The sequence below is a fragment of the Anoplopoma fimbria genome, chromosome 6, assembly GCF_027596085.1.
Source record: "Anoplopoma fimbria isolate UVic2021 breed Golden Eagle Sablefish chromosome 6, Afim_UVic_2022, whole genome shotgun sequence".
NCBI classification, from domain to species: Eukaryota; Metazoa; Chordata; class Actinopteri; order Perciformes; family Anoplopomatidae; genus Anoplopoma; species Anoplopoma fimbria.
This window is the reverse complement of record NC_072454.1, coordinates 13,385,414-13,408,790: the sequence shown is the minus strand read 5'-3', so window position 1 is coordinate 13,408,790 and position 23,377 is coordinate 13,385,414. Positions and strand designations below refer to the sequence as shown.

General features: G+C 40.8%; 2 protein-coding genes across 8 annotated transcripts; both read left to right on the top strand.

Moving 5' to 3' along the window:
- Positions 1–45: 45 nt before the first annotated feature.
- On the top strand, positions 46–11,240 carry slf2 (SMC5-SMC6 complex localization factor 2). 4 transcript variants are annotated; one of them, XM_054599963.1, is made up of 21 exons: positions 46–200; positions 869–903; positions 1,749–2,290; positions 2,454–2,702; positions 3,098–3,143; positions 3,790–5,162; positions 5,274–5,353; positions 5,456–5,569; positions 5,661–5,828; positions 6,272–6,377; positions 6,467–6,554; positions 6,640–6,781; positions 6,894–6,981; positions 7,123–7,299; positions 7,809–7,903; positions 8,016–8,103; positions 8,197–8,313; positions 8,449–8,526; positions 8,659–8,745; positions 9,485–9,553; positions 9,706–11,240. In XM_054599963.1, the coding sequence occupies exons 1-21, from the start codon at positions 166–168 to the stop codon at positions 10,246–10,248; spliced, it is 4,320 nt and encodes a 1,439-aa protein (XP_054455938.1). In that variant the 5' UTR covers positions 46–165; the 3' UTR covers positions 10,249–11,240. The 4 variants fall into 4 exon arrangements, with proteins under 4 accessions (XP_054455938.1, XP_054455937.1, XP_054455936.1 ...); XM_054599962.1 differs by having other exon boundaries at positions 1,749–2,350; positions 5,277–5,353; XM_054599961.1 differs by having other exon boundaries at positions 1,749–2,350.
- An 816-nt stretch (positions 11,241–12,056) lies between these two features.
- On the top strand, positions 12,057–22,830 carry washc2c (WASH complex subunit 2C). Of its 4 annotated transcripts, none has more exons than XM_054600159.1 (31): positions 12,057–12,330; positions 13,582–13,725; positions 13,908–14,072; positions 14,238–14,306; positions 14,467–14,640; positions 14,765–14,858; positions 14,944–15,005; positions 15,109–15,165; positions 15,259–15,366; positions 15,481–15,565; positions 15,742–15,801; positions 15,925–16,049; positions 16,137–16,227; positions 16,337–16,390; positions 16,474–16,674; positions 16,780–16,928; positions 17,056–17,166; positions 17,427–17,519; positions 17,603–17,704; positions 17,796–17,903; positions 17,996–18,168; positions 18,314–18,437; positions 18,713–19,132; positions 19,246–19,374; positions 19,575–19,676; positions 19,858–19,932; positions 20,159–20,218; positions 20,728–20,946; positions 21,054–21,761; positions 21,863–22,034; positions 22,132–22,830. In XM_054600159.1, the coding sequence occupies exons 2-31, from the start codon at positions 13,582–13,584 to the stop codon at positions 22,272–22,274; spliced, it is 4,377 nt and encodes a 1,458-aa protein (XP_054456134.1). In that variant the 5' UTR covers positions 12,057–12,330; the 3' UTR covers positions 22,275–22,830. The 4 variants fall into 4 exon arrangements, with proteins under 4 accessions (XP_054456134.1, XP_054456135.1, XP_054456133.1 ...); XM_054600160.1 differs by having other exon boundaries at positions 12,057–12,340; positions 15,928–16,049; XM_054600158.1 differs by having other exon boundaries at positions 12,057–12,340.
- The last annotated feature ends 547 nt before the right edge of the window (positions 22,831–23,377 follow it).

The window sequence follows — 23,377 nt, the reverse complement described above, 5'->3', positions numbered from 1 at the left end:
TTAGTAAACCGCTGAACTCCAACTCCCACAATGCAACTCGCGCAGCATTGGTCGTTTCGGCTGCAGGCGGGAGAGGTTCATACCGCTGAGATGACTTTAACATTGGAGCTCCGTGTCCGTCATTATCGCCTTCAGTAGCGACAAACAACCGGGTTAAGCCTCAAAATGAGAAGAGCAACAGAGAACCAAAGGAAGCCCCAGTAAGAGAAAACCCCGCGGACTTTGTTTGCACTAGTTGTGAGCACGTTAGCACGCTAACGCTAGCTCTACAGGGCACTTCCTGAAACACCGACCTGCTAATATACAATGTTATTCTGCCAGCCAGGCGCTGTGATTAAGATGTAGGCGACGTGACGTCAGCTACTGTCAGCGTGTAGGCTGTTGATGTTTGCCTTGACAGCGAGCCAAACACAATGTAAACACTTAATGAGGCGTTCACTGTCACACAGCTAACACAATGTAAACACGCTCTGCATGTCTGTTACCTTGCTAGCATTAGCCATAGCAGCTGGCACTAGTCTAGTGTCACTTTGTTTATTATTGAGATATTGAAGTGGTAACAGTACTGTTGCTCATTAATAAATGGAGACTCATTATACATACATATATATATATGCAGTATGATCAGAGTTATCCCTCTGCTGCACTCATGTTGTCACTAACGTAGCTAAACGTGATTGGCAGACACTGATAAGCAGGTGTCTTCCTTGTGTTGGCTCAGGCCGGGTGTGTAGTCTCTGCAACATCTCCATATATTCTTATTTATTTGAAAAACTGCACTGCTAAGTTGCATTGTTGTCGCCTTGGTGACGCGACTGATTTTGATTATCCAAACATGATCAGTTCCCCCTCTCTGGCTTTCTTGCAGAACACTTTCAGAATACTTTCCTCCGAGGAACAAAGGTGGGTCAAAGTGTCCCACACTGCGCCAATCAAGTGTTGCTGTCTTGTAAAATAGCAGTGTATTTAGCAACATCTACACTGTGATGCTGTTTTCATGGTGCACTTTAAATATATGTAACTACATAGCTAGGTGTTGTATTACTGCTGTTTAATACAACACCATTGCTATAAATACGAAGAACATAGCCTATGAACAGGGCAGTTATGGATGTGATGTGATGTGATATGTTGTAATGGTAAAGTGAATTGTTCAAATCATGTAATTATAATTTGCATGTTGCCTGGCCTAATACACAGGCTGCTACAAATCTCAATTCAATCATTGTCACTAATTGTGTGTTTATCTGTAGACTCCAGTAGAGCTGTGGTTGTGGAGAAGCCTGTTTGAAATGTTTTAAACGTATTAATGCTAACTAATAACACATCTGTATATTTAGACCCTTTTCTCCCCACAGTAATACAAAAGAGTTTTGAAGGTTTGTTATCTGGTATTATCCTGTTGTTGTTTTTTAGTTACACTTGCAGCAACATCATTTGGTGACAATGAACAACAACAACAACAACAACGTAATCAGTTGATTAAGTAGTGACAGCATATAGCATATGGAAAGAAATGATGGAACTGTTTCTGCTAAAATAATGCAACGAAAACCCTCCTTGTGTCTGGCAGCATGACAAAGAAAAATGTCATACAACTGATGGAGAAGCCACAGCTATAGAGTCATGGCCCCTGGATGTCTGACAAATGACAACATGTCAACCTGTTCATACTTGAGCATTTCGAGGCACCAAATCTTTTAGGAGACGTAAGATCATAATGCACAAATGTTTCTCTTGTGTTTTAGTGAAGGACCTCGGATTCCAGCAGTCCCGACCCCATTTCAGACCTTTTCTCCCGGAGACTCCAATGAAACCCTCTCAGCTCCCTAACCGGCTTTCTCACCCACCTCCCAGGAGAATGTTGCCACTTCAAAGCCCTGAGCTGTGCCACAGGGACAGACTAGGTCCACCACAGCATCCGTTTCCACCACCGCACCTAATTCATCCTGCGGGACCAATCCATTCTCCAGGGTTTGTTCCAAGCAACCCAACTCACATTGGTTCCCCAGTGAATGGGTCCCATCCCATGGCAGGGGTCAGACTGGCTCCTCTTCAGCACCAGAACCATCAACCTCCAGGGTCTCTCTGCTCGTCGAGGTCTACTCCAGTCAGCCCAACTAACAGTGGTACTACAGCTATTAGGCCACAGCCTCAGCCTCAGCCTCAGCCTCAGCCTCCGCCTCCGCCTCCCGGTATCTTTCATCCTGCATCTCCACAATTCATGAAGGATTTAAGCAACCACTCCCCGTCATCCCACATCAGGGGAGATCAAGGGACTGAATCCAAGGTCACTATGTCTTACTCAGGAAGCAAAAATGTAATGCCACAAAGACAAGCTCCAAGCAAGGTAATTTTTTATGTCATTAGTGAAAACAAGATTTGTTCAAAGAGTATCTTGTGTATGACCTGTGATGCTGAATTGTTGTTTCCATTAACCTTTACTTTGCTAGGATCAATCCAGTGATGTGAGCAGTTCCATACATACTATCCAGCTCCACAGGCCCCCAATAACCCAATCATTTTACACCAGAGGTGTGCAAGAAGGTCACCCACTGCCCCTCTCAGACGCAGAGCATTGGATCACGGGGAACAACCAGTGGTCCTCATGGGGCTACCAGCCTTCTCCCATTACCCCGTCTGCTGACAGGAGTAGTGGTTCCAGTGTACCCGCCATGCACAACCCTGTAGTCCCTTGCCAGGTACAATTTGTCATTTTTAAAATCTAGTTTGGATAATAGATTTTAAGCTGTTCATTACTCAAAAAGCCGAGTCACAAGCCAGTGTTGCGGGGTGCGTGTGTTGTTCTCACCCTTTGTTATAGGATTTTTTAAAACAAAGATTCAGGTGATATAGCTAAAGAAGATCAGATATATAACATAAGTTAAAGAACATTTGCCAGAATTTTAGCAAGTCAGTGTATTGATATGTATTTATCTTATTATCTCTTGTAAACATGCCAGTGTGAAAATTGAACACCTAGTTATTTTTGAATTACTTGGTCTTTTGATAGTATTTGATGCATATTGACGCTGTTATTGCTGTGTTCTTACTTAAGAAACCTGCTGCTTTAACAGTCACTTTTTTCTTTTTTTAGGACCAACAACATAAACATACACCCTCAAGTGAAAACTTAATTCCAGGTAATGTTGTCAAAGTAAATCTGCATATTTTTCATTTTTCCCCTTCTTCTTGAATCATCTTGGCATTGAAGGGACAACAGGCATCAGGTGTTGAGTTCATAAATGTCATTGACCTGTATGTTATGTGAATTCCCTTTACTTGAGAATGAAGATAGATGGCACTGGGAATTTCAACTGGTTTGGCATGTCTTAAAAATTTGATTCTGTCCAGCAACAGGGCCATTTTTACTCTACCATGTTTCACTACAGTTGACCATAACGGATAAAAACATTAGACTATAGACATTAGAATTTTATTAAATATATCAGCCTTAATCTTCCATAAAGTTCCCGTCTCTCCTTATCATTTATAGATATGTTTTCTCTACCACAGTATTCATAGGAATTACTTACTATGTTATTTTACTTGTTCTTTTTACAAGTCGCTAAATTCCTTGAAACACAATTGTGAGCTTGAACTGTTTGGTAGTTACAGAAGAAGCTTTTACTTTTACATGCCACATATTGCTCTTGGTAAGAGATTACAGTATATGGGTAATTCTCTGAAATGAGCTGTATTCATATGGACACTGACATTGGAAGATATTTGTTACCACTAACCATTAAGAAAATAAAGTATATTTTTGATGTTTTTTTCTGTCTGCAGCAGTGGATTTGAATTACACATCTCAGAAGAGGCAACGGGAGATTGAGGACCACGACGACAATCCCAAGAAACTGTGTCTTTCCGATACGAACTCTGGCAAAGCACAGTCACCAAAACCCACGGTTGGCAACTCACTCAGCCCGTCGCAGCAGTCTCAGCCGTCAGCGAGACATCCTTCGGTCTTGGAACAGTTACCCAAAACCACAAATAGCCTTCTGTGCACAGAACCAGCATGCGGCCAATCAACATGCTCGGAACTCCCATCCACATATACACCCACCCAGTCGTCCTGTGCATCACCGTCATTCAAACCTTGTGTAAAGAATAGACCACCGATGGGAGCAAAGCAAGCCTATATAAATTCCAGCCAGAATCAAATTTTGAAGTTAATAGAGTTAAGATCACCTTCAAAAAATACAGGTGAAGAAAGTTTAAAGAAAAGAAGCAAAGAAAACGATAAACGGGACAAACCAAGCTCTTTGTTCTCCTCTGAGCTGCCCCAGAAGGACACAGGTAGCTCACCTTATGTCCAGTCAGGCAGCCACCACTCTGGTCATACTCAGCAAAGTACCTCAGACTTACCAGTCAAGACCTTGAGCAGAGGTGATCCGATGGAGGAGAGCAGAAAAACGGACAGTAGCACTCCCAAGCCATCCCCAAAAGCAAATTCTGCTTCTCTGAGTTGTCGCTTGGTAGAACGGAATAAAACTGCCCGTCCACGAAAACCTGTTGCAGTCCCGAATGACATAGATGAGCTTTTCACGCCTGATCCCATGACCTATGTAGTCAGCTCCGGCCATAAGACTGCAAAGCCCAAGATGCTTGGGATCAAGTCCCCCACCTCAGAGAAAAGCTGCTCATCCAGCACTGTGACCAGCTCCAGTGCTCCAGTTTATGAATCCTCTTGTCACACAACGACTTCCCCTCATGCAGTAGACTCCAAAGTCTCTTCCTTGTCATCAGCACATCACGCACAAGTCACCTTGCCAACTGTTGCTTTAGAGCGGGTAAAACTTGAAAACTTCAAATCCATTTGCTCAAAAGACGGTGAATTCAAACACAGCTCCATCACTTCTTCAGGCAGGCGGCGAGAGAGTTTTGATTGTTCTCATTCTCCACTGCCGGAGAGGCGGACAAGTGAAGGGCCTGGAAAGCCGGTTATTGAAGAGGATCCTATAGATGTGGAACTGGACCTGGGCCTGAGCTTTGCGTTAGATTTGGATCTAACCCAGAGCTCCCAAAGCAGTGAGGAGGAGCAGCTTCTTTCCTTGCAGGAGATGATGGATCGTGTTACCAAGCCTCCAGCTACACCAGAGAAGATAGCCTTCTCCGAGCCTAGTACACCTGGACATCACAGCAGCCAGTCAAAAACGGTAAGCTTGAAATGGCTTGTCATTATTAAACATAAATTTATAAATGTATGATAATCAACTCGCTGAGCGACCAGTAAGACCATTAAGTGTTGTCGGTTGTGTTTCCCACAGCAGCCATTGCCAACCACAAAGTCAGGCATCTATAAAAACAATCTTGACCAGATGCTGAAGGAAATTAACACCAATAAAAGGTACAGTATGAGGAAAATGTCATTCCCATCACCTTTTAATTTGAGCTACAGTAGCTTCACATGAGAGGAGTTAACTTTCTCCACAATGTTTTCACCCATCAGGGCGAAAGAGATTGAGACACAACTTCTAACTGCGTGTAAAGAGGACCTTTTGAGAATAGCTGAATATGAGGAGGCTGAGGAGAACCGGGAGGAGGGCGTCTCCACTGAACAACAGTAAAGCATGCAGAAGCTCACAGACGCATTATACCATGTCGATGGCACACGGTAGCTTACTCATCTGGATGTTTCTACGTGTTTTATCTAGGGAATTCCTGCAACGCTACTCTTTGATGTCCAACGCCATCAGAGAAGTGCCTCCTGGAGAAGCAGTGTTCAACCTGGAGAAATTTGGCCAGATCTTCAACCAAGATACGCTGCAGCTCAGGCGATGCATGGTCAATCCACAGGGGACAGCGCAGAAAACGCTTCTTTGGTGAGTTGTGTTTGGATATACGCATGGAGGTTCAGAGCAACAGCTCATTGACTAAAGACTAGATTGCCATGAAATCCATCATTCTGGTTTTTCCTTTGACCGTTCATCCAGTCCATGTTGAGTGTAATATATATGGTGTTAAATACTGTATGTGTAACATCAACATCTAATTAGCACAACACATTCATGCTTATAGGATTAACCTTCTGTTTTGGACACGCCTTCCACTTTCCTCTTTCACAACCCTCAGGCCAATATGTGAACTTGTATAAGAGGGTTCATGTTATCTACTCAGATGATAGCCCATTAGTGTTCACAGGGTTGAACCCTCTTGAATGAAATGACATTGGCGTTTCCTTTAGGCCACCCTCAGGACAAATTACTTTTTTTATTTTTTTTAATGATTTCCTCTAATCTTTCTCTTTCCTTATATGCCACTACAGGTCCAGCCCTGCTCAACTGAGACTGCATGTTAATATTGGATTGTTCCAGGAAGCTTACGACTGTCGCACGCCCTGTCCAGCTCAGGTTACCCGTTTCCTATTCAAGGTGGGCCCCACACACACATGTAGCATGTCAGTAGTGATTTATGTCCACATGTCTGAACTTGGGTAGTAATTCTTTGTTTACTCTGTCAGATGATGTCAGTCCATAGTGAGAGACTGGTATCCGAAAAGATACTACAGGCTCTCTGTGACATTGCCTGCACTTCTGCTTATCAGATAGGTAAGTGCGCTTATCAAGTTTTGTATTTCCTCGCTATTACTAAGACGTGCTAACATGTTTTTTTCTGTTGTGTATGCTTCCTCAGTGAAAAATGGAAACCAGCATTTTAAAGTGTGGGTGCCGAGTCTGGCCGATGTGGCGCTGGTTGTGATGAATATGGGAGTTGCGTTTATTACTCTCTTCCCTTTTGAGAACCTGCAGCCTCCATTCAACGAGGGAGATTTGCTGTAAGTTGCTTTCCTGTTTATAAGATTACTAATTCATTTCCTTGTTTCCTATGTAAAAGTTAGGTTTTTTTTTTTTTATTTCATGCAGTTGAATTTCTGTGTGTTTGTGTAGGGAGGACATTTTTATCAAAAGTGAGAGTCCCTCGAGTAACAAGGAACAGAACACTTTCCCTGAACACAACTGCAACAACATCTTGAAGGTTAGAACCAAAAGCATACGGATCTCTGATCCGAACAGCTGGCTGTCACGTCTGCTAGAGAGAGAGTTTGGCAGAGAAAGCACAATTTCTCCATTCATATCATTCACTTTTTGGCTCCTTCTCCTGTGTTCTCCTCTGCAGTACCTGTCATACTGCATGGGCCTCTGTCCACGAGTGTACAGTGACGATGAGCTGCTGTTGCTGCTGACTATGGTGGGAAAGGTGGGCCTGGACACAAGGCTCATCCTCCAGTCTAGTGTGGAACTGTACCCTCTACAGTACAAAATTGTCAACAACTTCAGGGACTGGAACACCATGGTCAGTTCATGCATGCCTCGGATTCCTTGAAAGTTAGAAATTTGCATTTTTCCAGGCTTGGAAAATGCAAATGTATGCAAAACCATGTGAAATAATCTAACTTAACAACAATACAGTGCACATTGTGCCACTGTAATGCTAAATATCAGACAAAACTCTTTAAATGTGTACAAGAAAATGTTTAATACATGTTTGAAGTAATGTTTTTAGTCACACTTTGCTATAAGTCATTTAATTTGGCAGCTTTATAAAGTTTATAAAATAACATGATTTAATCGTAGATTCACAATGGGAATTATTGCGGTTAATATATATTGTGTGGTTAATATATTTCATGCATACACAGAAATCACAGAATGTTTGGTCAGGAAAATGAGTCTAAAGGCATGTAAAAATCAATAAAATCCATCGGCCAAAGTGTTCATGGCCCATGCTCACCTTGATTTATAATATCATCGATAATTTTTTGATGTAATTATTTATTTATTATTCCTCTAAAATGTTCTCAGCTGCCAAGAATCTGTCTGGCCCTTACTGATCTGACAGATGACCACCACAACATGTGCCTGCTAGTTCAACTGCTGCCTGACAACACACGCGGAAAGTGAGTCTTTAAAAAAAGAAAATCCTGCTTATCTCCGTTCTTCCCACACAATTAGTCATTTTTTTATTTTATTGTATTGCTCATTAAAAAGTATTCACTTTTGTTTATACAGGCAACTGCGTCGACATCTGAGCCTGTCCATGATCTCCAAACTGTTGGACGGAAATTGTACTTACAGACCTACAGAAAAGGAGTTTCAGGTAATCTCTTTTCAGTGTGTAACCTAAACCTTTACGAGCAGTTGAAATATGTACATTTATTTTAATTACTTTCTCTTACACTGCCATGCTTAGCTCTCTGAACTGAGGCCCTACCTGCCCCGTATGCAACCCTCTACCATTCTCCGAGGCATGATGAGCTCCTTCAGCAGGAGTCAGAAAGATAAAGAAGAGGACACCCTCGACCAACAGGTGAGCATCTGCCTCAGCTTTAAAATGTTCAACTCTGAAATTTATTTTACTGTTCTGTTCTTTTCCTGTTTTGTGTGTCTGGTATTTTTTATTATGTGTAAGTAAAGTTTTTTTTCCACTTATTCTTTGTGTCAGTCTTACTACCTCTGCTATAGCCTTCTGACCTTGGCAAATGAAGCTTCCAATTTTCAGTTCTTCCCAGCTCATCAAAAGGTATGACTTCAATTTAAGTTTTTGGGCCACTGGTTATTGATCATTTGGTTGATCAATGTCTGAAGATGGTGAGATCCATCTGCCTGTGAGAGTTATGTTAATGTTCATTGCCTTTTTTCTTCTGACCTTCAGAAACAGCTGCTGTCGCTGTGCTCTGAGCTGGAAACGCATGTTAAGTGTGACATCAGAGAGAGTGAGAAATGTCTTTATCGGAGCAAGGTGAGTTTGATTTCCAAAACTGTGTACTTTGATGAAGATCCAGATGCAGTATAACATTTTTCTACAACACCATTTAAAATGTTCTTCAGCGCTTTCTGAATGCTTTCAAGTTCAATTTTGTTACCATCCCAAAGGGAATTTGGTTTGCAGTCAGGCATTAAACACCAGAGCAATATGTTAATTGAGTCATTAACCAGCTGCTCAACAGGATTAACAGCATGCAAGACACTGTCTCCTATGTTGCACATGCCATTTAAATCCATTTAATTCATGTTGTTCCATCCAGACTTTTAAGTTCTTATGTTCAAGTTTGGCCCATTCAGTTGTTCGTGCAACATCCTAACAGAATAAGCAGTTTTTTACCTTTTAACTCCTTAGAGACCCCAAGGCTTAGTTTATGGTAAAAGGAATGTATCACGACATCCACACAAAACATTACATCGGTATACCCCACAAAATGTAGCTTATCAATGCTTTTAGATGAGTCCTGAAAGACAGACATGTCTGCATATTCAATTTACTATAATAGAAGACAAACAAAACAGCCAATATCCACACCATAGGAGATGGAATCATTGGAGCTTAGGCATTTTTTTAAATTTGAATTGTTGATGATACGTTGATCAATCATAGCTGACTTGGTTTCTAGATGCAATCTTGCAAGCCAATCATTTAAACTAGGATGTGCTCTTGAGAAGTAGTGAGTTTGCCAACGTCTACCTCCCTTCTCTCCCTCCAGGTTAAGGACCTGGTGGCCAGGATCTACACCAAGTGGCAGATGCTCCTTCAGAGGACCCGGCCTCTCCATGTACAGTAGTCTTATACAAACTAATATTAATACTTTATTTGCATCATGTTTTCCTCGGACAGATAAAAAGAAGGAATCAGTTTCAGAGTTCTCTAATGAAGACAAAAGATTGTATCATTCTGATTTATCATTTTTATATTTTCCTCCTGTAGGGTAAGCTGTACGATTATTGGCAGCCTGTTGATACGTTGACAAGCAGCCAAGAAGAGCAGGAGATGGACAACAGTGATGATGGAGAGGGGCCCGTGATGGAGGAGGATGAAGACGAGGGAACCTTTGAAACCGAAGAGGATTTAACGATCGCTGAGGAGGAGGAGGTGAGGGAAGAGGGAGACGATACAATGGATTACACAAACGAGAAGGGTGACGACGTGAAAACAGAAGAAAAGGTGGAAGACGATACAACGGATGAAACAAACAAGACAGGGGACAACGTGAAGCCAGAAGACATGGAGGCAGACAATGCAATGGATGACACAAACGAGACGGGGGACAACATGAAGCCAGAAGAAATGGAGGCAGACCATGCAATGGATGACACCCACCGGGAGTTGAACCTACAGATGGAGCCTAAAGCACATGAGCAAATAGAAGCTGGAAACATGAAGCTTACTGAGGTGGAGACTGAGAATCTGGTTGATACAAGAGAAACTTCTAACCAGAACCAGGTTGCAGCAGGTGATTTAGTGTCATAGAGATTTAATTTTTTTATCATCAGCTTGCCTTAATGTAAAGTTCAATTTGCACTATCTCTATCCCTAACCCCCATTGTTAATACAAATACTAATTGTATATTTATGAATAAAACCATTTAAGGAAAGAACAGAAAGTAAATTTTTGGTTAGTGTTGCACAAGAAAGAAAATGTTGTTTTATTATATCACTGTTGTTTTTTTATATTACGTGATACAATCTTATGTAAATGACTTCTCGCTGCGCCTCTGTTTTCACTTCTTTAGTCGTCTGCAATGTGTGAAAATGTGGGTATTTCTGTTATGTATATAATACTGCAGTTAAGTGCCCACAACAACCTGTGTTTGATTGCAAGGATTTTTCCTTTACCTCTTTGTTGTCTTTTAGCTGTGTTCATTTGTTGAATCTAAATAATTTCTTGCTGGGTAACTGAAGCGCTCATGTACCTTATGTATGACTTTCTGCTGCAAAACAGTCTTAAGTTGAAACATGTGATACAATGTTGGAAACCTACTTGACTATGCAACAGGTTTACTGTAAGTTATCAGTTTAGAAACCAAGCTTGTTATGGGGTTTCTCAGCCATTATGTTTTGTTGTTTTACCTACAATAGAACCTGCAGCAGGCCTTTTATCCACAGCAGTCTGTTTATTGTAGGGAAGGCAAAGGCATTACCAACAACAATGGCTCTGTTCTTCTCAAATGTCCCAGTAAGGAGTGACAGTGTGACTGAAACTGAAGGACCTAAATGGAATTCAGCTATAATTCATTTTAATATTTACACCTGTTTTTTTTTTTTTTTTTTTCTTACTGTGATCTATCAAAAAAGTCAGGAAAAACCTTTTAAATTAACTGTAAATAATTTCTAGATACACATTATCTTGTTTGTTGAGTTATTGTTGTAGTTTCACTGTTTTGTTGGATGTGTGCACTTTGTGAAAATCCCCTTTTGGGAACCTATTTTTCTAATGATTAATTCTTTTTTTAAAGCTGTTGCCAAATATAGAAAATAAACTTTGTTTACATAAATCTTTTTGTTAACAATATCCTTTTTTATAAAACACAATATAGTCTTCTCCCACCAATATTGGTAAACAATAATGTATTTGTAAGAGTCTGTCTGATGTATCAGCTAACTTTTTTGTGAAAGCATCCACAACTTGCAAATCCCAAAAAGTCAAAAACTCTAAAGAAAAATGCCAAAGAAGTTGTAAGCATTTTGGGTAAGCATTGAAAGATGCATTGAGACAGACTCCAGATTTTACAGCTCTTAATTCCCATATTCAGTCATTATGTCACTTTAGGGGTTTCTGTAGTTTCAGGTTAATAATGTGGCTTCCTATTTCTGATGCAAACAGGAGGATGTTACAATGAAAAACGTTGGTGAGAAGCTTTAGAGTATTTGATTTATTTATGAGATAATTAAGTACATTTAGATACAATGTATGAGTTAGATTTTGACAGGTAAAAAAAACAACAACATATAAGACAAATAATGCATCCACCTATTAAGTTCGTTTTCACCATTTCAATTGAATATCATAATTGTTTAATTTGTATTTATGGCGGAGACTTTATTTCAACGTCTGATAGTTCACGCTGTGCGCGTTCCCGCGACTCGAACGCAGATCCCAGTGGGGGCAGGGCCAGACTCAACCTGGCCCAACGGCAGCAGCGACGCCATGGAGGAGTGAGGAAGTTAGTGATTTAAAAACGTACTTTTGAGGACGTTGTAGCAACACACAACCACTAGGTTCTCCCCAGCCCTACACATAAAAACTCAATGTTCAAATGATTTGTTTCAGACGGCTCTACGTGGGTATGAGTGAAAGTCAAAGGCCTGTTTGATTTCTCGGTTCCACAGCCGAGCAGTTTGAATTCTCTTTGCTTCTTGGTTCGTTCCACTCCGCCCCACTTTCAATGGGTTGCTAGGCGACGGTAGTCAGGTGACTGTCTGCAGACAGAACATGGCTGACCTGTCAGAAGACCAATGAGGGAAAGGCCAAATTTAGCACAATCGATCTTATTATTTTTTTTACGTCGTTTCTGAGCACAGTTCGCCGTCGTGGACAGCAGTTTGAGCAGAGTGAGTCAAGGTAAGCACAGGAGCGCTCACATTGGGGGGAGATATGTTACTCTGTGTCGCCTGGAACAGCTGCAGCTAAGCTAGCTAAGTTTGACTAGCTGCTAGCCAAACAGTCCCCGCTTTCCCTTTCACAAGTCTGTTTCAATGTGAAATCCTGTGGGAGGGAAATAACACTGAGACACTTCATTGACGCAACATGTTTTGTAACCTTATTTTCACTGCCAACGCAGAAGGTTAGGTTGTTGTATCGGAAGTGTAGCAGCAAAAACTACAACTACGAGTCAGCTGATGTGTCGTTTATTGAGGGGCATTCAGGGACTCTTTAACCCAAAGTCAACACCGTCACATTGAAACAGAGACCTCCAATGAGCAGGAAACCAGGGCATCAGTACTGTGAATGTATTGTGTCATCAGTCTTTGGTGTTGTTCTAGTCACATTGAATCAGACTCTTCCAATGCTATACGCAGTAATAACAGGAACACATCACACATACTACCACATTGGGATGTGTTACAGTGGGGGGGGTTAAACCTTTAACTGGTTGTTTAGTTGGTTGGAGTCATTATGTATGATTTATTTGACCAGAGGGAAGCACTTTCTACTATTTATTTGGCCTCTCTCTGGAGGAATGCCACAGTCCTGTCACAGACCTTACTTTCTCTGTAAACTATTGGACTTGTTATGTTAGAGCTAAATACATAAAATCAAGTTTTGGATTCCTTTTTAATCTAGGTTTATTTTGAACAGTATTTAGATGTTTGCATAGTGTTTCCTAAGTTTTTTGGAGGAACTTAATGAACGGCATCTATAAGAAATTGTTCCCATATCCCAGTGATATCATTATCTGTGCTGCAACAGTGTAAAGGGGGTTGTTCTAATCTTCATTGACTATTGGGCATCTCCATTACTTATTTCTAGATGATATCATCACTCCAGTTTATCTTGGGCTTGAGCCACATTCTTTCAGATATGCAGAAGACCGCTTGTTGTTGCCATTTAAAGTTGATATAAATGTTATTTCCTCCCAACAAGATTTTATATTCAAACTGTCTCTAAGCTGTTTACATCAGGCAGAGATTGTGTTCTAATCATAGACTATACACATATTATAATAAAAAGGATATGTGAACCATGTTGTTATACAAAAAGAATAATAATTTATTTCTAAGTGGAGTTTTCACTGTAATAATTTATTAATGACAGATGTTTAAAAGCCCTTCTGAATTTTTAATAGACTGATCTGATTTCAGATGAGCGGGTTGCCGGAGGGAATAGCAAATGGCCCAAACAGGAGTGAACACCTGGGGAAAGATGCTCATGTTTGGGAGAGACCCTGGACTCTTGAAGAGATGCGGCAGAGCAGTGCCAACTGGTCCTTGGCAGCTGACTCAGGGGTAAGTCAGAAGCTTTGTTCCCAGCTTACAAAATGGCCAAGTAATTCATCATCATCATCTATTCATAAAAAGTCAGACAAATCCTGCAGAAATCTGAGTAGTTGAGGAGATGGTAAAATGGCTGTTATGCTTTGGTGTAAGAAAAGGAGCTCTGCAACTGTCATTCATTTTTTTCTTCACAGCTCTTCCTGTTCCTCCAAGACTTCTCCCAGAGAATGCTGTCGAAGACACATGATATCGAAAAGCAGTTGGACAGTCTGATCCGTGACACCAAGGCCACAGATAGCTGCTTGCACTCTGTCTTCAACGACTTTCTCATGCTTTCCAATACACAGTTTATAGAAAATGTAATGTATATAATTTAAACTTTTTGTTCTACTTCAGTTTTGCTTGTTATACTATAACCGTGACAATTCACTCTACTTTTTTGTGTACTTTTGGACCTAAAATGTGCAGATAAGGTAATATATCTGGTAATAGAAAACATCTTTTTACTTTGTGTCCTGTTACAGAGAGTGTATGATGAAGAGGTGGAAGAGACTATTCCCAAGGCTGATGCTTTGGAGAAGCAGCCAGAAAAGGTATAAATAATTCATCCTTCCTGTTCTTAACATTTGATGTTATAGAGCACAACACTGAACAACCAGTATAATACTGAATAGCGCTTTTCAGGGATAATACGGCCACATTATCCACAAGTTTTGTATTGCCCTGTGAAATTCTTTATTTTTTTATATAAAGGAGAAGACTCGAGAGCAGAAAGAAGCAGAGTTGATCCCTAAGATGCAGGAAGCAGTAAATCATGGTCTGAGAGTGCTGGAGTCAGCCTTCGAGCATCTGGACATCAAAGCTGGAAACTCTGATTCAGAGGATGAGGAGGTCACAGACAGAGTGGAGGCCATCCTGGAACCCAAGGTGTGTTCTCGTGCTTGAAGCAGTGATTTATGATTACTGCAATTACTCCAGTAATGAATGTGATAATGCATCTTTACATGAATGTTATTTATCCTGTGTGTCTGTTTTTGCCCTTGTCTTTTAGGATCTTTATGTGGACAGACCACTTCCATATCTGATAGGTTCCCAGGCCTTCATGGAACAGGAGGACGTTGGACTTGGTGACCTCTCCAGTGATGGTAGTATTCTCATGGCAGCTTCTTCATGCGCGCCTATATTTTACTGTTTATTTTTCCTCATGTATCTGTATGCTTCTCTTTCCAGAAATGTCAGTTGACAGTGACAGAGACAGTGTAATTGAGAGCGAAGATGGCAAAGACGCAGTTGTAAGACTTTTTCCCTTTCTTTTACAGTATTTTTCCAGGTTTCTAATTTTGCATATTGCACAGGCAAATGAAACCTCAATGTATGCATTTATTTACTCAACAGCATTCAGATGATGACTTTAATCAGGAGGACGATGAAGGTCACAATAGTATTAGGAAGGTAAGCTTTGCTGCCTGCCTACTAAAACACATCAAAGGTTACATTCATGCTGAACAACTCAATAATGTGGATTATCTGCCTACACTCACTTAGAAGTCATCCATGATGAGTTATGAGGATGATGAAGAGGAGGAAGATGAGGATTCTGACATATTTGGAGAATCAGACAGGGATGAGGATGATGATGATGACGACACAAAGGTATGCCTGTTATAACATTGCTTGAATACTTAAGAGATATGTTTTGTGAATGGGTTAGTTGTTATTTCAGTCTGAAATCTGGTGAATATCTGGTTGTTTTTATGTCACATTCAGAACACTGGCCCGTCGTCTTTTGCTGACGAGCTGGCAGCCCGAATCAAAGGGGAACCAGTTAACAAACCAGAAGGAGATCGCGCATGTAAGTCACATTCATTCTCAACCAACTGGCAGTACATCATCTCACTTTTGTTACTCCCAACTTTTCACATTTATTTTAAGGAAACCACAGCATCATAGTTTTTGAGATTTAAGTAATGACATTGTTGCATGTGCATGCTCATGGTTTTGTGTATCTACCATGTCATGTCTTTGAAGCATTGACATCTAAGAAGAAAAGTAAAAGCAGGAAAGAACCAAAGCCTGCAAAGCCACAGGGTAGGACTTTCATTCATCATCAGAACAATTCAAACTGTTGGTTTCATTTTGCATTAGTTATTTACACAGCAGGCCAATCTTCCTCAGTATGCTCATCAATACTGTTTATGTACTTTGTAACAGCAGCTGAAGAGGACAGTGATGACCTGTTTAAGCCACCGGAGATGGATAACGATGACTTCTCCCCATTTGGAGGGAGAGGTGGCCTCTTCAGTGGAGGGAAAGGCCTGTTTGACGACGATGAGGAGGTATATTAAACTATATGATTTGCAGAGCTCCCTGTTATTCAGTCCCATAAACTCTGGACTGATGCTGTATTGTATTTTGCCATTCAGGGTGATCTTTTCTCTGACGCTCCTAAACCTCCTGTGTCAGAAGAAAAAAGGGTGCTGAATGAAAGCATGAAGAGCACACCTCAAAGTGCAGGTAAGACCTTAGTTCTTCAAGACAAAGACTTGTACATAAGATCTGTACAAACGTATAGAAAAAAACTGGACTAGCAGATTGACACATACCTTTTTTTTTTCCATTCAAGAATCTGACAAATCTGCAAAGAAGATTCCAGCAGGTGGCATTTCAATATTCCCAGGTAGAAGCATTGACTTGTATAACAGCTAATATCATGCTCTTGTCCTCTTCATCGTCCTCAACCGAACAACTTTCTCTCCACAGATAACAGCCTGTTCGGTTCAAGGAACGACTCTGATTCAGTGGAGAGCAAGGAGAATGGGACTCCAGTTCCTAAGACCAATGCTGCCTCTAAACAGGTTCCTACGGGAGCCCGTGTTGGTGGAGGAGGAGGGGGGCTGTTTGATGAGGAGGATGAGGATGATGACTTCTTCAGCGGTAAAAGCCTGTTAAAGTCCGACTCTGGTAAGTGAATGAGAGGATGGGCACTTCAGTGCTACAGTCCAGGTTCAGGTGGGATCCTCACCCTCAAACCCTCCTGTGTTGGTTGTGTTTCTCTCTTTTTCTCAGCTGGACACAAGAAGCCCAAGAAAGCTATTGACCTTTTTGATGCAGACGATGAGGAGGGTGACATATTCAGTGAGAAGTACAGTGCTCCAACTCCAACACAGAGCAAGACGGAGGTAGTGGAAGAGCAGGTGAAACAACCTGAGAAAAAGGTAAAGAACAGGGTAAACATGACATGATGAAAGTTTAATGAATTACATATTGTGTTTGGTGGATCTACATTGTGTTTCTGTGGCCTGTGGAAGAGTTCCCATGTTAATGATTCATTGTTATGTTTAGATGCCAGCAGGGGCCATCTCTTTGTTTGGACCCGGGACTCAAAGTTTGCTCAGTGAGGGCCTGAAGAAACGTCAGCCGTCTACCAGTGAAGAGTCTGAGAAATCTGTTGAGGTCTGAATACTGTCTAACAGTCAGTCAGTATCTTGATGTTTGCTCTGAGTGCCATTTTCGAGTGCAGTCTGAGAGAAAAAAGGCCATCATTTATTTAGTTTGAGTGTACTGCTGGCCTTTACTCTTGTCGATACGCGTTAGATCTCTTTGCTCAGTAGCAGTATTTTATTTCAAGACTAATCCTAATATTTTTTTAAAAGGAAGTTATAATTTAGAAAACTATTTATATTAAATGTTCATCTTGATGTAATGCATTACAGAATGGGCCAGCTCCAGATGCTGCTAAGGCTGCTGTCAAGCAGACTAAGAAACCCCAGACGAGAGGTCTCTTCTCTGATGATGAAGACACACAGGTCCAACTCAAGTTTCACTGGAAAGAAATTGATAACAGTAATGATACATTTATTTACACTTCATATGTATTTGCCTTCCATAGGGATCCCCAGTTATCCCTAAGAGCCAGTCTAAGCCTGAGCCTACAAGCCAGGGCAAAACCAGCAAGGCTCCTTTGTCATTATTTGTTGATGAGGAGGAAGAGGTGAGAAGAATAAACTCATATTTAACACACTTGGACAAAAATGAACTAGCTTACGCTTTTGCTGTCAATAATGTGTTTTTTCATCTTGCAGGATCTGTTTGCATCTGCAGCTAAGTCTAAAGCAAAACCTAATCAAGCTAAAGCCTCCACACCGCAACTCAGTAAAACTGTGTCCAGCTCCCTCTTCAGTGATGATGAGGTACGAGAACACATACTCATTTCACTGCTGCATACCAATATTTAATGAATATACAATGTGGTACATTATTTTCCTGAACATTTTGATGACAGGACCAGTGGGGGAGTTCTATAAGTAGTGCAGGGAAGACGGAGGTAAAGACAGGAGGGATGAAGCCCAGCACCAGTGCCCCCTCCAGTCTCACCAGTGCCAAAGTGTCTCTCAAAAGCAGCCTCTTTGATAATGATGATGACGATGACCTGTTTGCTCCAACAACAGGGTCAAGGTATGTACATGTGTATGGATTAACAGCGCAAAACCATACCTGCTCACTGTTAAAATTGGATTAAATCGCTTTCACAATTGTTTTTTTATATATTGTATTGTATTGTATTCTTACCTCTCCTCTTATTCTGTCTCTCTTCACATAGTCAGAAGAAACCTCAGAGAGTCGCTCTCTTGTTTGAAGATGAGGGTGATGATGATGAAGATAAAGGATCCCTCTCTGGCATCAAACCTGCTGTCAACACAAACACCGCAGACTCAGCTGCCAAAGTGAGTGCACTTACTCTTTTTTTTGTACTTCACATTTTTTGTAACTTGCCTCCAGTGGGCTTTAAAAAGGTTTAACAGGCTTGAGGAGTGAAATAATTAACTCATTCCCTAGAACACAGATGAGATCCTTCAATTAAACAGAAAACACCAAATTAGAAAAAGTTGGCTCTATGAGTTTCCCAACAACAGTGATATTTAAATCTTGCTTGCACCGTATCATTTGCATTATCTCCCACACTGAGATTAAATTAATATACAATACCTGTATTCTTCAGACACCGGCGGTGTCCTCTCAGTCGTCTTCCCCGTTGGAGGAATCAGAGGAAGCTGTAGTTTCTAGGCCAGCAGCACAGGACAAGCCTTCAGAGCAGGAGAAGCCGGCGGCTGAGACCCCTGAGGCGCTCCCATCAGCGCCCTCGTCAGAGATCAGCGAGAGTAAAAAGAAGCCTGCTGGAGCAGTCAGTCTTTTTGGAGGCATCAATGTTCTTGCCAACAAGCAAACAAAGAGCCCGTTGGATGAAGTTGACGATGATGACAGCTTCCTCTCCAAGGACGGCCCACCACCAAATGTCAAGAAGGAAGAGAAAGTGAAAACAAACGCTGTTAGTCTGTTTGATGATGAGGAGGAAGATGAATCAGATTGGACTGAGCCGATAATCACACCAAGTAAACCCACAGCAATCAACACACTAAAGGTTTGTATGATTATACAGTTAACCTAAGTATAGTGTGAACAGATGTTTCAGGTGCATTGGTGTGCTGTTTCACATGCAGTCAAGGTATAAAATGTGTGTCTTTTTACTTTTAGCCTACGGAGGAGCGACCACAAGCAACAAGCACAGGTGTGTTCCAGGATGAGGAGCTGCTGTTCAGTCAGACGCAGCAGAAGGACAATGACCCAGATGTTGATCTGTTTGCCACTTCAGGGAAAGCTGCGGTCAGTTTATTAGATCTCTTTATCTGTTTTTGTTTGTAATGTTTAACTCAACTGCATACTGTGTCAAAATGTTTCGTTTAGTACATTTTATATTTCCTTTGCAGTAGCATAAGAATTATAACATACCTTTTATGTACAAAGACCAGATGCTGATGTATTTTATAAGATGGTAAAGATACATGACTATGTTTCCTTTTCAGAGCTCCAAGCTCAGCTCAACGAAGCCAGTAACACAAAGTCTGTTTTCAGAAGATGATGAGGATGACCTCTTCAGCTCCATCAAGCCAAAAGCTCCTCCTCCGGTAGCAGTTTGATTCTTTTTCTAGTGATTAAAATGATGCAGGATTCCTGCTGCCCTAACATTGCATATGACATCAGCTGTGTAGATAGCCATTGAACTGAACTGAACTGAACTTTGAACTGAACCACAACAATTACATCAGCAGGAGAAATTCCATCTCTCTCTTTCATTTCTGTTCTCAGAAAGTAGCAGAGAAGCCCAGTAAACCTAATGACAGAGCCCCACTAGCAAGTCCAGAATCTGTATCTGAGATTCAGGTGAGTCTACTGTAAACATATACTCCAATAATATAATGGACTGTTTTTTTTTTTCTGTAAGCAATAAACACGTATACCTGTGAGTATTTTTGCCTATATTAGCTGTTTTTTTCTTTATGATGCTCTTTGATATGTTGTGATAGACACAAAGTGTTGTTTCTAGAGGAACAACAAGAAATGCCTTCAATGGATTTAATTCTGAAACTGCTGTAATCTGACCACACAGAAACCTGCACCAAGCCCTGTAAAACCTAAAGATTCCTCATCGAGGATTGGGAAACTTCAAGTAATATTTTTTTTTCTTTTTTTTTTTTATTGAATCAAAAGTCTTCATTCCTTTACATTTCACTCAGATTCCTCCTGAGAAAATCCTTTTTTCTATTTTCTCTTACGCAATTTCTCTTTCAAGGTGTCTTCTGTTTGGGCTTTTTCATATTCCAACTTAAAACCTTGGCTACGATAAAGCAGCATGACTACCAAAATAAAGATAATTATCTGTTTTGATTTCATTTTGCTAAACTGGAAGAATTTGCTCTTTCTTTCAGTTTCACAAGCTGTTACTGGATCTTGATCTTGCCTTTCTATCCACAGTCCTTTTTTTTCATTTTCCTTGGAAAGATCTTCTGCTTTGAACCACTCTGATAAACTATGAAAAGAGACCAGTTGTAAATGTGTAGTTAGGTGGAAAGTCATTTTAAATGGTCTTTGGTTACTGTTAAGGGTCCATTGTGCCTTTTTTTTTTTTTTTGCCTTGACAAATTATTGTATTGTTGTGTCTGATCTTGTCATATTCAGGCCAATCTGATGATCAACCCCGCTGCGTTGCTCCCTGGTGCTGTTCCCAGAACGCCGGGTGTACTCCCTGGCATGGATCCTAGTTCATCCTCAGGGGTGTCCAGCTCCAGCCTGAGCCCCAGTCCTGCCACTACTCCTTTAGGAGTCCAGGCGGACCGCGTGGGAGGGGTAGACTTTGACACCCCAGTACAGGTTACAACACTGGAGAGCACGCACAAGGTGGGTTTTTGATCCCTGGAGAATTAAATCTGTTATCTAAAAGTCTTTAAGTTGCTTTTCCGTTGGTTGGATTTTGATATTATGAGCTCAAATATTCTGTCATGCAGAGTCGTGCCAAAGGTTCTTCACAAAGGAGACCCCAGTCCAGAGCAGCGAGGCAGCAAGCGGCCCAAAGATCTTTAAAGGATAAAGACCAGACTGTGGATGGAGACGTTCCTGGGCCAAATCCGAGTCCGTCTGGTTTAGCCGTACCTACACCAGAAAAGTCCAGTCAGACGCGCGACAGTCCGCCATTACCTAACTCGGCTGCACCCGCTGCCCTGCCCGCCTCATCACCTTCTCCATCATCTGTCTCTGAAATCTCCCCTAAACCGCCTGTACTGACACTGCCAGTATCCACAAACACTGGAAAGAAAGACACCAGTAAAGACGGCAGCATTACCAAGGTGCTTCCATCTTCTGATGAGGAGGACCTTTTTGGCTCTGATGGTCTGTTTGGGGCCACCTCCGTCACTAACACACCCACCACCAGACAAACTACCAAGACTACACAACCTCAGGCCAGTAGTGGGGCGGAATTGAAGAAAGACAACGAAAAAAGTACTCTCCCATCCATTTTTGATGCCAACACAGGAGACCTTTTCCAAAAGGTCAAACCAAGGTCAACAACAAAAAAAGCCAAGGCCACAACCTTTTTGGAGGACGATGACGACGATGAGGACATCTTTGGAGTGAGCAACAGCTCCACTCCGACCTCCACAAGTAGTAAAGAAATCAAGAACAGCAGTAGTTTTTCAAAGCAGGACATCTTCCAGGTATATTTATTTTACATGGATGGTAATACTGTCAAAGTTATCTGTGTCATCATGAGAATATGTTTCATGTCTCTCTTCATCTTCTGAATTGCTTTTCTCAGGATGAAGTTTCCACCGTGCCTAAAGTTCACAAGAAGCACAAAGAGAAGACACTTGATGCCAGCTTGTTCGATGACAACATAGACATTTTTGCTGACCTGACGGACACTTTAAAACCAAAACAGAAGTCCAAGACAAAGGGAGAGACCAAGTCAATATTTCATGATGACATGGGTAAGAATGCAGCCATTCATGTTTTTGTTTTGTGGTCTACCTTTTTTAAATCGGCATATTTAACCAGACATTTTGTCCATTTCTTTCTTCTTTAAAGATGACATCTTTTCAAGCACAGTAAAAACAGTCAAGAAGGCTCCCCAAAAATCGAAGAAAACGCCACTCTCTCAGGAGCCCAGTACAGCGGCGGATTCAAGCAACATATTTGATGATCCACTCAATGCTCTTGGTGGGAACTGAACTGTTGTTTCTGAGTAGCAAGATTTGTTGTGGATTCATTTTTTGAATTATTTGGATCGCTGAAAGATTGGAGATCGGAAACACTGTTGATAAAGTATTTATTCATTTGAAATCTTATAAATACTGAGGCTTATTTTTGGCAGATAAAGATTTTCAAATGAAAATTATTCCATTACATCTTCTGACAGCACTTCCAAAATCATCTCAGTATCAGATCATATTATGTAACAGTTATTACTTACTGTTAATCTTTATTATACATATTAGCACTTTAAAAGCATACCATATGCTTAGCCTCAAAGCCTGCAGAAATTAACAGTAAATTGTTTTGTTTGTTTTGGAGATGTCTATTCTTTTGCTTTTCCATGTTGAGATTTCATGTCTTTGGGTTTGTGCCATATCATGGTTATGAGAAATCAATATGTTTACTTACTGTCTTAGGCATTTGACAATGTTTTTATTAATAAGAAATTCAGCAATTTCTTAACTTTGGCTGTGATGGAAAAAGGAAATTCATTTTTAATAACTAAAAAGACATATTTTATGCTATCTGAAATGAGTGTGATTATTTCCAAGTCCCCATGTCCTCGTGTGCGTCGTGTCTGTCTAGACTTAGACTAGACTTAGATATTGATCAGTGTCTGATGTGAGCAAGGAGCTCCTTCTGGAGAAAGGGAACTTTAGATCTGTAATATTTACACTATTTCCATCTAATTTTTGGATTATTGAGGTTTTGTGTTTTTGCATAGGTCAGTATTAATAAAGAAAAAAGGGTGAATTGAAGCTTATTAGCATTTAAAGAGAAACCCCACTGGTAATCTCCTAAGCAGTGGGGAAGGTTGATAAGTAAAAGCTTCAAAAACTATAAATGCGTAATTTGTAGGGCCATAGGGTGAAGATACCGTGTACATAGGACCAAGACCTTTTTGCTGGCATGGGGCTAAATATTAGAACTATTTTGAAAACAAGATATATTAGAAACGGTTCCACTTTGTTTAAAGAGATGTTTTAATGGTGTATAATAAGTGTTTTAACATTCACTTTGCATTTCTTGAATGTTAAGATAAAGTATGTTAATCACTGGCGGCCATGATGTACAGCGA